Source organism: Parasteatoda tepidariorum, chromosome 10 (genome assembly GCF_982258835.1).
Source record: "Parasteatoda tepidariorum strain Cologne lab strain chromosome 10, Ptep-v5.0, whole genome shotgun sequence".
NCBI classification, from domain to species: Eukaryota; Metazoa; Arthropoda; class Arachnida; order Araneae; family Theridiidae; genus Parasteatoda; species Parasteatoda tepidariorum.
The window spans coordinates 83,013,006-83,028,051 of record NC_141764.1 but is presented as its reverse complement, the minus strand read 5'-3'; the positions used below and the strand labels follow the sequence as shown (position 1 = coordinate 83,028,051).

Genomic DNA, 15,046 nt, shown 5'->3' with positions numbered 1-15,046 from the left:
ATAACAGTAGTGCCTTCTACTAAAATTAATTAAACATGTTCAGTGTCTGTTATAATAATATGATTTCTGTAAGATTTTTGTAGATAAATAAGTACCTTTCCTCCATTAATTTAGCTTTTTAGTACAAAATTAGTTCTTAATTTAATTTGTATAAATTGCCAAACTTAATTAATCATCATTGGCGCCAATAATAATATGACAATTTCTTATGGTTCTCATGTAGAAATATGTGACCTTTCTCCATTAATTTAGCTTTTTAATAAAAACTTTTTTTTCATCAAAAAGTATACTTATTGCCAGAATTACTTCATTGCAATTCACGAAATTATTAGTAACGACAAAAATATTTTTATAGTCATTTCTGGTGCACCAACAGTTATTGGTATATATTTTAAAGGACTCAATGGTGATTATTTATATATAGTATTAAATACTATCATTATTGACATTTTAGTACTGTGGTCGCTTAGAGCCGCAGTGGCTCAGAGGATGGAGCATTCACCTTTCAAAGAGGTGACCCAGGTTCGACTTCCAGAAGAGACTGGGTGCTGCGAATTCTGCTTCTGCCTGGTACCGAGCACAGTGCTGACATAAAATAGCCACAGTGGTACCCGGAGCTGGGGTTAGAATTCCCTAGCCGTCCACCAAGCAAAGTTTTTCCAATACAGGATTCAGGAGTTCCCTCATCTTCTGGAGTAGTTTCGAAATTACAAGGCTAGGGAAATAAACATTCGCAGTCGTAAACTCATAATTTTGTCGGTTGCTTAACACCGGTCATAAAATAAAATAAAATATAGGTGCATTGTATAGACACTATGGTAATAGTTTTTTTTTTCGGACCTCCGAAACGACTGAATTCCTTAACATAACCGTACTTCAAAATCTTAACTTATTTTATGTACCTAATCTTCATTTATATATTTACTTATTGATATTTACTTATATATTTTTATTTATTTATTTTTATTTGCTTATTTTTTGTATTTGTTGCATATTCCGTTGTGGCTACATACTATTAGATTTATAAAAATATCAGTTAAAAATTTCGACATAAATTATTATGCATTAGGGCGTATCGAAAAAAATCGAAATTTCCTAGATCTTTTTGCGGTAGTGCGGAAAAGATGTGAATTCCTATTATTAAAAAATGAGCGGAATCTTGAAACTCTGAGTTGATATCTTCTGTTGCCTCAGTGGGCCTAAAGTTCCAAAAATTGGACTAAAAATGATTACAGTACAAAAATTAATACATAATCACAGATTTCGTTGACTGGTTTGAGGTTGCAACTAAAAGTTACAATATTTTAAAAACAACAGCTGTAAAAAATTTTAGAATTACAGATTAATATCTTCTGCCGCCTCATCGGCATTTAATTTAGGAAATTTCGACCCATTTTGGTACTTTTCTGTATAGCTGCTTACTGCTTGTACAATGCACAATCGAGACAGACTGGATTTGGCAGACTGAAGACTGCACAAAGAAGTAGAACAACCCTATTTTAAACCCAAGAAACAAATCGGAGCGACCAGTAAATCACGTGACTACTCTCCTTCTTCTGACTAATTGCCGTAGGCCGGCGCCACAAGCATCTGCGAGTCGCCACTGGTTTTAACTTGCTTAAAGCAGTATCCGTTCAATTAGTTTACAGTCTTTACACTTGTACTGCAGTCGGTTTTTAAGGAATTTCTCTTCTGGTTTTGCGTATTTCGTCACAATTTTCTAATAAGAGATATTGGTAAATATTAGAAATGCCAAAATCATCACAATCAAAATTTTCAAAACGGCAAACGTTGCAATGCCCTATTTTTGGAACACCAAAAGATTTTTTAAGAATGCTGCCAACGCATGAGGACATGATACGATGTTGCGCTCACGAGAGATGGCGTATTGGTTGCGAAACTGGTGGAAATAAAGAACCACGCTTTTCAGTTATTGCAGAAACTGTGACTTTGAAGACTGAAAATTTATACGTCGAAGCATCCATTCCTTCAGTTTCACATAAACGTGTTTGTGATATGATACACGTATAGCATGGAAAATGTCGATCGATAATGAAAAATATAAAACGCGTGGAAAAAAGTGCGACTGCTCTGAAAAATGTTGAGAACTATAAAACGGAAACAAAAAAACTATTTGACATATCTGCCTGTAAATGCGCGATTTTTAAGGAGTGTGTTTAAAACTGGAAAACACAGTTCTTGTCAGTCAAAGATATGGTGTATCCAACAGAGCCACAGCTGCTATAGCATCTAGTGTTATGAAAGATTTGGGTTTAATATCGGAATCAGATACCAGCCTCGTTACAGACAAAAATAAAATATGGCGGGAAAAATCGAGAATTTACAAAGAAATTGTCTCAAAATCAAATGAAAATCGTTCCACTATATATGGAAAACTGACAAAACTTTAACATCAGAAACACACGAGGGTAAGCAGTTCCAAAGAACAATTGTAGAAGCTCATTACTGTATTCTATCAGAGCCTGATTCTACGCACATGAGACATATTACGCCTGTAAGTGGATCTAGTCTTCATATATCTAATAGCATTTACGAATATGTAACAGGTGATTTATCGGATGATTTTAGTAATCTTTTTGTTCTCGGGTGTGACGGCACTTTCAGAGACCAGTACAATGGATTATCTGCTTACTTCATTTCAATGAGTTGCCATTACGACACCTATTTGAGTCGATTGACGGCAAGTCATCTGGCCCCACATCTTACACCGGAGACATTGGACGGAACCTCAAAGGATGCGAAAAGCTTTCAATTGTTGCTTTTAATAGCATTGAATGCGAGATGCCAGATGTTGATCACACCACTCTCAGTTCAGATCAGAAATACTTATTAAACATTTGCACCGCCATTAGTTCTGGCGTTTGTAGTTCTAATCTAGCTAACCGGTAACCAGGAACATTGAATTTGGCTCGCTGGCTAACAACTGCTAATCGAATACTGAGGTTATATATATCTACATTAGACCCATTAAACGAGTTGCTAACTTTAGTTGTATTCATTCTAAGAGTCTACGCACCCTCATGGTTCCGAATAAAGATTCATCATTCCATAAAAGACGGTACAAGACACCTGTGGCATTTCATCAATTCCTCTGGCTACTTGCCTAAAAAGTATCGTGACGTAATCGAACCAATTATTTCTCGCAACGCTTACTTTGCAGCTCCAGAAAACATGCTTTTGGACATGTTAACGGATGAGAGGTGCCATATTAGGACCCTTGCAGCTCGGCGGATTATTAAAGCAAGGGAAGTTAGCCCAGAAGGAAATTGTATTCGCAAATTCGTTATTCCGGCTCTTGACTTTGAAGCAGCAGACTATGTAGATCTCACTGACTGGCAAGCTTGTTATGTGACATCGCCTCCCGTTCTCAGAGAGATCAGTTCTCAAGAACTTCTGAAGATGATAAAGGACGGCATGCCAATGGACTGCTGGGAATTTATTAAATTTCCTTCACACACACAAGCAGTGGAGCGGATTGTGAAGCTAGTTACTGCAGCTTCTGGAAAAACAGTTGGGCCGCTGCACAGGGATAGATTTATTAGAGCGACACTAGAACCCAGAAAACATATGTCAAAATTTGAGACAAAAAATTATTACAAACAGTAATGCTTTTGTCATTTGTATGTTTAAGACGTAAAATAGAGTCTCTCTTTCTATTTAAATGAGGTAAGTGTGAAGTTTATTTACTTAAAATTTTGCCTTCATTTTCCAAAATTTTGTTGCGATGAGGCGGCAGAAGATATTAAAATATAATTCTAAAATTTTTTGTGGTTATATTTGTTATAGAATAGCAACTTTTAAACACTACCCCAAACCGATAAACGAAATAAGGATTTGTTTATTATTTTTTTTATTTTAATGATTTTTGTCCAATTTTTGGAACTTTCGGCCCACTGAGGCTACAGAAGATATTGACCCAGAGTTTTGATATTCCGCACAATTTTTAATGATGGGTGTTCTCATCTTTTCTGCACTACCGCCAAAAGATCTAGGAAATTTCGATTTTTTCGATACGCCCTATTATGCATATTATTGAATCTATGATATTCACTTAACCCCAACTTTAACATGGCTTATTTGACAATTCTAATTTTATTTTATTAGTTATTTTTAAGTTCCCATTATTTAAACTCATAGAGATTTAAAAGCGTAAGTATTAATATATGAAACTCGTGGCTCCATTATTCATTACACTATTTTAAATAGGAATTTGGTGACGTCATTACCATACATCGTAAAATTGTTTTTATTCATATGATGTTGATTTTACTTATGAATATCTAACAACGGTAATCGAAGACAAATAACTCAACAAAACTAGTTTTAGATTGATTGGATCTGCAACTTAGCAAATCACTCATATCCTAAAATATTTATCATATCTTGTGGAAAACTAATTCTTGGGGCGGTAGATTCAGTGGTCAAAGAGAGTTTTCATAGACAGTTTCTTTTACGGATTGTTTTTTGTATTTTGTATTAGGGGGCAGGAAAGTAATGTCGTTTCGGTGCATTTGATATCTGCTATCAAGATTTTATTTTTAATCAAGAATGTATTCACTCTCGTTGGCAACAACCTTTCAATGACGGATCGAAAATGAATCGAAATGGAAAAAAAAGAATGAATTGGTTTTTAAGTTTAACGAATATTTAATGAGCCGAAACGACATTACTTTCTGGTCCCCCTAATAATTACATTAAATTCGCTTCGGATCGGTAGAGAATTGCGAGTTCGTATAAAATTCATACGTATAAAAATTCCGCTTTATTAATATAAATGGGATTGAAAGTTTGAAAATATATTTACTGGTAAAATTAATAATTTTTCCTGTGTTAAAAAATAACTTAATTTGTGACAACAAACAGTCCATAAATAAAGAGAGAAACTAGAGTACCTTCAAAAATCATTTTTAATTTCCAATGAGGAATTGAAACTATTATTTAAAGAGTTAAAAATTTTAATCACGAATCTAAAGCAAAAACAAATCAGTGATATTTTTTATGACAAAAATTCTAAAATCCATTATTAGAATTTGATTTTTGTTTATGCACAAAAAAAGTATACGTGCATTTAAAGTACTTGTAGAAGTGTTTAATATATATGCGCTCGGTAGAATTCTTTTCAAATAAATATATAATTTGAATGGCAAAATTGTTTAAAGTAACATATTAAATATGAAGTTAAAAAAAATATTTTAGGAGCTCTCTTTGGTTTGACAAATGGAAGATTATAAAAATTCTAAAATTCAAATATTAGTATATATTTAAGTTACGTTTACTTAGGTTTAATTTAGGTTTCAAACTTTTAAAGTTTTGTTTTAAATCGTAATAGTGAAAATTTTAAATCACAGTTGTTTAAACATTTAAAGATTTTCAATTTCATATTTGAAATGTTTTAACTTTTACAGATAACTAACAGATAACTTTTACAGGTTTAACAGATAACTTTTTTTCTTCTGAATGTTAAAAACCACTTTAAAGGAAACATTACACGTTTTTCTTAAAAATTGAATTTTATATATTTTTTCGCATTGAACTTATTACATATATTCTTTCGCATTTTCAAATTGATGCTGCTTACTATTTTTTTAAAATGTTTTTCTTACATTAAATGTTCATCATGCGATATTTATCAATAGCTTATATTCATCAAAAAAAAACTTTCATTTCACAAAAAGGAAAAAATAATACAAACAGACAATAAAGGTCTCAAAAGATCTGTAATATTAATACCAATGTTTGTTTTACAAAATGTTTTTGATTTTAATTTATTGAATTTCAGATTCTAAGAAAACAGGAAAAAAATTTTCCAAAAATTTAATAAAATAATAACCTTATCCAAGACAAAATGAGTAAAATTTTTATTTGCAGAAGAATGAGTTAAGAATTAACATCGACCGTAAAACACGAACTCCCGATACAAAATTTACCTGATACGTCATACAGAGTATAAGTATACATTCATCCCAGTGTTAAAACTTTTGTACGAATACAGTAAATATTAGGTCGGATAAATTTATCCAAACATAAATGTTTTCAAACTTTCCGCCAAATTTATAAGAAATTTGACGCATGATATCTACTAAAAAATTTCATTTCAGGAAAAATCACTTCAATAGAATTTCTCTTAAAAATCTATACATATTAAAAAATATCCGTTAACCCTTTGGCTCAAATAGGACACCGGTGTTCATTTTATTTATATTTTCTCTAACCCTGTCTTATTTTAGGCAAAAATATATTTTGTTATTTTTTTAATTATAAAATACAGCATAACAGTTTCTTAAAAAATCTGTTAGCTTATGGAAATTTTTATTTGTGCTAAAAAAAAGGTGTTTTAATTTTTTTCCATTCACATTTGAAAATTTATCAATAATTGATTTTATAAATTAAGGAAATTTCAATGATGAATAACTGTTTCTCTTAGATCTAAATAACTGCAAACAAGACCAAATTTATAAAATTATTGTTTGTAAGTGAGCCAGCCGAGTTTGTAAGGTTTTACCTTTAGTACAGAAAAGGACACCAGTGTTACTCGCTGTATTTCATAACCATAATTCATTAAAATGCTAAAAATAATATTTTGCACTTATTTTTTACTAAATTAATACAAAATCATGAAAATAGTATGAAAAATAAGTTTAATAAAAATTATGCGTTAAAGGGTTAAAAAGTTTTATTTTATTGCTTGAGCTACTTCCAAATAAATTCAATATTGTAATTTACTACTTACCAAATTGTAACCAAAGGTAGACGATAAACATCCCTCTCTGACACATTGTGGAGCGTATTATTCTTCAAAGTTTATTTATCCTGACTTCAGCATGATCTTTTATAGTGATATATGTCTTATACAGTCTGACGTACTTTTAAAACAAACCATAACGTATTCTTAGCACAATAAAAGTACTATCTTACTTAATAACAAGACTACTCATAACAAGAAGTAAAGTATACTTATTAACAAGAAGTACGTTGCCAAGAAATACTTTTCAAAAATTTTTAAGCATGATTTCACTTAAAACATGTTTCATTAAACTATATATTGGCACATGTTCAGCATCAGATTTGAAGCAACTTATTTGTAAAATATTCATTTCAGTCATATTGTTATCGTATAATATATTTAATGTATACGATTGTATAATTTCGTAAATTATTTACACTTATGTATTTTGAGCTGGTCCGATTACAATTGGTTGGTTAACAAACATATGTATAAATTACATTCCTTAAAAATTTCGAATATATATGCAACAAGTTCATATAATTTTATTTATTCTTCCTTTGAGTTCGATCTTTATAACAAACGAAATTTATTAACGATCTTTAACGGAATGTATAATTTCAATTTTTCTTATAAGCAACAAGTTTTAAAATCTTAGACATCAGTTTTATTTCATGAAACGATTTATCACAAGTACCCATAATGCACTCGTGCAAAGTATACGATGTGTTCGTGAAGCACATGTTTCGTGCGGCGGAAGAAGCTCCGCAGTGAAGCTAAGAATCGACTTCCTCTCATCGAACATTCAAACGCAAGTGATGTTGAAGACCACAGCTGCTTGGTATCGGATTTAACCGCTTATTTCTGCGTCGCTAGGGGGAGAGGGGGAGGACAAGAAAAAAGACGCCCTCTATGAAAATTAACTTTTCTAAGCAAACTGATTGAGAACATTTGCGTCAATTGCTGGCTTAAGAACATCTTCGTGCAAAATATTTATTTCTTGCGAAAGTTACCGTAAGGTATCCTAATATTTCGACTATATTTTAAAACTTCATTAGAGTAAATACATAATGACTTCGAGTAATAAATAAACTTTAGATGGTTTAATAAAGAAATTAAAGATTATTCCAGAATTTCCTGGATTCCAGGCATTTTTTTTTCTTCTGTAAATTTGGAAACACAGAGCAATGTTTTCAAGATTTCCTGAAAAGTCATAAAAAATTATCGCTCTTGGACTTTTGTGGAAAACCTTGGTTTGGAGAGTTTGTGAAAAAAATTCATAATATCCTGAATCAGAAACTGTTTAGAATATGATTGTAATGACCAAGGACCTGTTCCTGCTGATAAGTGAAAAAAGAAATAGTTTCAGTAACAATAAAAATAAAGTTGTCTTTAAAAGAATGTAGTTTCAAAACTAGGAATTAAATATTCTAAACTGCTTAATGGTTTATAAATACTAACTAATTAATATGTTTAATTTAAATAGTGAATGATAAATAAACAGTGAAAAATGTGAAGGGTTTGGAACATTATGATGATAAAACGAATTTTTATTATTTTTTTTTAAATGATACTTTTGCATTTTGCTCCGTTTATTAGCAGAGGTTGATCAAGATCTTTATAAAAAATTCTTTTGCACAACTTCATTATATAATTAAATTAACAAAGGGGAAAAACTTGTTTTTCTAGAGAAAAATCAATAAATGAAAAGACAAGCGTTTTATTTGGTAAAGGTTCCTAAAGTTTCATTGGTGAGGGATCTCACTAGAAGCGAAACTTATGTTATTGTTCCTCTAATATGACTTTTACATTTTATTAAAAAAATAAATATTTTACAATCTGTTTTATTTTGAGTAATTGGATACAAAATATCAGTTAATGCTCAAAAACCTTCTAAAGTTACAGTGAAAATACTGAAACTCACTGGATCAAAAATAAAACATCCATTAAACTAAACTCAGCGGCGCGACAGCCCATAGAGGGCCAAAGCCTACTGTGCCCATCTCAGTTTTCTTGACCTTGAGCTCTGGAGTGCAGGAGCAGATATTCCAGACAGGTGGTCAGCCTAACGCTGAACCCCCAGTGTTTAATCCACAAGCATGCTTGGTACTCATTTATCGACCCACTGAAGAGATGAAAGGCTGAGTCAACCTTGCCCGAGGATCGAACCAGGGACCTGTGGCACGACAGCGCGAAACTCTACCTCCCAGGCGTCAACATTATCGAACTAACATTATCGAAACATTTTCTATCGAACCGAAAAAGTACACCCATTTTAGAAATTGGAATCGTCTGCAAACTCAAGTATTTTGTTTTAAGCTATTTATTCTACAATTTATCTCAAAATCTGTTTTTAACAATTAAAATTATTTTAACAAGGTGCATGATTGCTTGAATTCTAATATATCTAAGGCTATGAAGTAAACATTTTGTAATTGGTTAAAGAATCGTATGAGGCTTAAATTTTTACTTGCACTTAAATATTAGTAATGATGTTTTTTTTTGCAAAAAAAAATATTTTTTTCATAAAAATTCGAAAAATATATTTTTTTCAATTTTGATACTATTTTATGTGTTTCAATTTTTTGACAACAAGGGGTTTTAATTAGGACATACTTAACTATAAATTAAAATTTATTCCAAGCAATTAAAATATTTTTATGACTTACATCGCGTTTGCAAGTAATTATAGTACTTCTTTTTTTTCATCAAGCTGCAGCGCTAAAGAAAATTAAATTGTAAATGCTCTTTAAAATATTTTACAAAAAAAGTCGATAATTTAAAAAAAAAATTATGTGCTTATATTGAACTCTTGCAAAATAATCAGAATCCTAAGTTCATTTTCAGCAAAGTTATAGAACGCCAAACAAAAGTTGTACATACAACAAGAAAACAAAATTTACAAAACTACTGTATTGTGTAGATAATGACATTTTTGACCAAAAAAAAAGAAAGAAAAATCTTTGGTTAGTAAAATTTAGATATACGGTATTTAAACCATTCATTAGGTACTTTTTCCGTTCATATGGTAGCGGTTTACTAATTTTTTTTTTTAAATAAATGTTCTTTTAACCAAATAGTAAAAAGTGCGAAACTGAAAAGTACATTTAATCGAAAAAACGGATTTCATAAAATGCTCTAAGGATCATGAAAAAATTACCAAATTTTGCGGCTTTCATCAAATTTTATCGCGCAATATAAAGCCATATTTTATTGTTAGTTTTGCCAAAACCATTACTTAAACGCTTCAGTAAAAATTACCGAATATTGCGAATATAACGAATATTGCGAAAAAGTAAAATAACAGTTAAATTTAAAGAATTGTGACGGTACTGTGGAAAATCAATGGAAATGCATAATAGACAGTATCTGTAACGCTGCCAATACTGTGATTGGTAAAGTAACTAAGAAACTGGTTAAGGATTGGCATGATTTTGATTGTGCCATTGATAATGATAAAAAGAATGTTGAATATAAACATATGATACAAGCACACGTAAGAAATAGTGCAGAGGAGTACCATGGATGCAGAAAAGAAGTGAAGAAAAACTTTAGGCAAAAGAAAAGAGCCTGTGATGAAGAATTGTTTAAAGATGTTGAACATCTGAAATCCATTAATGAATGCGGAACATTCTATCGGGAAATTAACCTCAGTCGATTGAACTTTAAGCAGACCTCTAGTCTAAACAAAAACAAATTTGGTGAAATTATTACTGATAAACAAGACATTTTAAAACGATGGTATCAACATTTTAAAGAACGTCTTAATGAAAATTATGAGGATGTTAAAATAACTGCACCTGAATTCATAAATGACACAGAAGTTAAGTCTACCACTATTGAGGAGATCAGGGCTTCAATAAAAAACTTAAAGAATAAGAAGACTTCGAAATATGATCTAATTTCAGAGAAACTACTAAGGAATTGTGAGCCTACTTTATTGAGGAATTTATTTGAACTTATTACTGACATATGGCACTCTGAGATTAAGCCAATGGATTGGAATATTAGCATTTTGTGTTCAATTCATAAGAAAGGAGATCCTATGACATGTGCCAACTATCGCGTCATTTGTCTTCTTTGTAAAACTAATAAAATTCTATCTAAAATTTTATTTCTCAGGCTGTTACCATTTCTTGACTCACAAATAGGAAAATATCAATGTAGATTCCGTGCAGGAAAATCAACTAAAGATCAGATATTTTATCTTCGTCATATTTTAGAGAAATGAATGGAATGTAACATTGAAACACATCATATTTTTATTGATTTCAAGGATGCTTTTGATGGTAACAATAGAAATTATCTTTTTGACACAATTAATACTTTTAAAATACCTTCAAAGCAAAGTTATTAATCTACAAAACTCTTGTTCTGCCAGTCTTGACATGCGCTTCTGAAGCTAGAACAATGGCAAAACTAGAAGAAAATTGCATCGCAATATTTGAGGGAAAGATTTTGCAGAGTATACTTGGAGGTGTAAATGAAAACAATAACTGAAAGAAGAGATTAAACTTTAAATTTTGCAAGATTTATAAACAACCTGATATTGTTAAATACATAAAAATAAATAGAACAAATTGATTGGCAAACGTGATTCGAATGAGTGATGACTATACAATACACAAGATACTGCTTTTTAGACCCACTGGAACAAGAAAACGGGGAAGGCCGCTGTTGAGATGGGCAGACTCAGTGAAGTCTGATTTTCTTTCAATCAATGAAAAGAATTGGAGATCAGAGATAAATCAGAAGTCGTCGTGGAGAAATCTTCAGATGAAGGCATTGGTTCACATTGGACTGTCTTTCCAATTATGATGATGATGATGAGACGCTTTCTCAATGAAATCAAAACAGCCTAAATCCGTTATGAGGCTTTCTCCCCTCGACGAATTGTCGAAAGGGTTGAGACTGAAAGAGAAAATTCTAAATATGCTTTTAAGCCTTCTTATTTTATTTTCTCAAGTAAGCTAATGATGTATAATTACTTTATTCAACAGTATCTAACGATGCATGCAAAATACAAGGGCGTCATCTATTTGGAATTGAAATACAAAGAATTTAGATTCTCTTTTAAATTTTTTTTTAGACAAAATTATACCAATACAGTTTTGTGATCTGTAGTTTTTGAAAGACAGTTAAGTGGTACACACTTTTCTGTTTTTAAATTTTGATGAATATCATGGGCAATTTACGTAATGAGAATCATCCAAATCATTTTTTAATAGTTTAATAATAAAATTTTATAAAATCTGAAAATGGACAAATGTGTAGTTTTACACAACTGAATAACAACTTCGAATCACAAATCTTTATAGCTTCAAAGATTTTTGTGGGTTATTTTAGAGAAGTTCTAAAAATTCTCTAATTCCCTTAATATAACATTGTTACCCCTCTATTTCCCCCTTTTTCGGAAAGATATTGCTCTGCTTAATTAAACAATAATAACAAAAGTGCGTTAAGTTCAAAAACCATCAAGGAAATAAAAATCAAAAATTTAATCTAAAATCTATGATGGCGCGGGTAGAGGCCATTCTCACCGTTTTCCCGTTTAGAGTGCAAACTGTTTTAAGCACAATTTCTTCAATCGAGCTGTGGTGGTTCAGGGAATAGAGTTCGAATCCCGGCTATGGATGGTTGATACGAATTCCGCTCCAGGAGAGCAATGAGCATAGTGCTCAGTGGTAGACGGATCAGGAATTTAGAGTCCCCTTGGCCTCAGGTTAACAGCGGGATGCTTTCGTGTTTTTCCTCACCATGCAAATGCGTGTTTGTTCAATCAAAAAGTCCTCCACGAAGACTGATTTCTCCCAATACTTGATATAGGCGTTCCCTTGCTTTTTGGATTGGGTTCAAAATATCCAAAATATTAAGCCATTGGTAGTCATTAGACATTTTTAATTTTTTTAAATGGCGGGCACTTGGGATGTATTGTCCTATTGGCCTCTTAATGCCAGAACTGCTACTCTCTTCTCCTTACCCAGTGGGCACCTGTGGCGAAGCCACGGCGTTGGAGCAGCGTCGCCCACGTCACACAACCACAAACCCGTTTATAGGGCGGGTAACATTCACGCAATCACACAAAGGAGAAGGAGATAGAACACAGAGAGAAAGAGGCCTCGATGCCCTGAGCAGGATTCAAGCCCGCAACCATCGGCTCCGGAGTCAGGCACGCTAACCACTCGACCACCTGGTCGGCGTCATTAAACATAGATAGTCGTAAATTTTAAGATTTGGACGGCTGTTCAATGAAGGTTATAAAAGAAATAAAATGAAATTTCTTCAATCCGCAAATGTAAGCTTTGTGAATATAAGCTTAATGAAATGTAAGCTTAATTTTGAATTCCTTTCAACGCATTAGAGTTCGCTGGCATATTAGGAATAATAATGCGCATGGTAGTATATGAGAAAAACATCGTCAAATTAATAGTTCTTACGTTACTGAAACTGCATATTGATTTTGTTATAAGCTATGCTATTGAAATGTACTTTAATAAAACTGTTGTTGTTACTTATTTCCAGTTTGTCTATGAGTCTATTGACACGTATGAAATCAATAACCAGTCAATGGAACCATAAGGGGTATGCGCAGCTTTCAAAAAAAGAACTAGATATTTCATTTTTTTTAAAAAGTAGTTGCGTACAAAAAAGCAAATTTAATGGGTTGATTATGAGGATTAATTGCCGTTAATTAATTTTGATACTTTGCATTACTGGTATTTAATACGCATTACTGGTGTACAATTTTAATTGGTACCAAATATATTAACATAGCTACAAAATATTGGTATGTATGGTTCTTTTTAGAACTATATCAAAAATGCACAGTTAATTTTAATATTTAGGAAAGATGTCTTCTTACGCCCCCATAGAATGTGATAAGTACGCGAGAAAAGTACTTGACTATTATGAATTAGCCTCAAGCAACAACATCATGATATATGAATGCAGTTAATCTTTATTTTAATATGATGAACAATTGAAAATGTGTTTTTAATAATCTAATAACCTAAAGCCACTGGAAAGGGAAACAAATAATAAAAAATAAATGAAATAAAATTATTTTGGCTTTATTAATTGTGTCGGAATAGTTCATTTATTTTCTAACTTTTTCATTATTTCGTTTGTTTTCGTTTCGTTTTCAGCTAGTTTTACTTATTACACTGTCTATTACTATCAGAATTCTTGAATTATTAGAAACAAAGCTTCAAATGATCTCGTTAGTTGAAAAATGGCTGATTCGATTGTATTATTTCATCCTTGCATATAGATTAGAGCTAGATAAGTTAAAGGAAAAGAAACGCAAAAAAATAATCTTTGTAGGTAAATGTTTTTAAAACAAATTGTAAACTAAACAAAACTACATCGTTTTCAACACATTATCAAAACGAAAATGCGAATTTTAAATTCGTTTACGCTTTTGAATTAAAAAAAAGCAGCCTAAATTGTAAGTTACATGTACTTTAAAAGAATATGAAACTACTCCCACAACGTAATACATAGAAACGGGCTTGCCTAATGATGTGCTTTTAAAACTTTTCCAAAGAAAGTTATAAGCAAACAACTTCATAAATTCAGAAACACAAAATTGGAAATGACTTAAGTCGAGCCTTAATGCACATATTGATTTTTTTTCTGCACCCACAAGTTCTTTTTGTTGCAATTGATTGTTTAGGAACATTTTTTATAATGCATCCAGTTGTTTGTAACATCGTGTTTCTGCCGGTTTCTAATAATTTGTCTTTTGGCGAAAACTGAAATCTTTGGCAACAGAAAATAGCGTCCGAGCAAGAAGGAATGTAAAGAAAATAAATAAAATAAATAAAAAGTATCACAACATATTCATGGAAAAAAAGAATGGATTTCCTAACTCGAGCTGGCGTTAAACTATTATTTTTTCCGTTGCTGCTGCTGTTATTTTTTTCAAACTGGTTTTTTTTCCATTTGTTTTCAGAGAAGGAAAAGAATAAAAAAAATTCTAAGGCAGTGACTGCTAGTTTCGGTGAGTACACGCTAATAAAATATTACACAAAAAAGCTACGGTATCTTAAAAATTCAGTATGTTTCAAAAAAAATTTTTTTAACTAATCAAAGCAATTTGTACAAATGTAAACAGGGGTAGGTTCCTTGTTTTGCCTTCCAATGTTTAGTGTTTGATTTAAAGCTTTTTTTATAAAATGATATATTTTCCTGTTATATATGTATAGAACATTAAAAAATGATCCAAACAAGAATTATTTTTTTCATTTATATGTTAACCGAAAGATTTGAAACAATATAGAATAAGCCGCACTTTTTTTT

The 15,046-nt window shown here is 31.4% G+C and overlaps 2 protein-coding genes across 2 annotated transcripts in view; one reads left to right on the top strand and one right to left on the bottom strand.

The window, feature by feature from the left end:
- LOC107442922 (cell adhesion molecule Dscam1) overlaps positions 1-7,570 on the bottom strand; it is a 170,807-nt gene extending 163,237 nt beyond the window's left edge. Inside the window, exon 1 of the mRNA XM_043040966.3 lies at positions 6,752-7,570. Coding sequence (XP_042896900.2) covers positions 6,752-6,797 — 46 coding nt within the window. The 5' untranslated portion in view covers positions 6,798-7,570. The remainder of the gene's footprint in view (positions 1-6,751) is intronic.
- A 2,656-nt stretch (positions 7,571-10,226) lies between these two features.
- On the top strand, positions 10,227-10,976 carry LOC139426154 (uncharacterized). The gene has a single exon (XM_071183925.2). It carries the CDS (start codon positions 10,227-10,229, stop codon positions 10,974-10,976), a length of 750 nt encoding a protein of 249 aa, XP_071040026.2.
- The last annotated feature ends 4,070 nt before the right edge of the window (positions 10,977-15,046 follow it).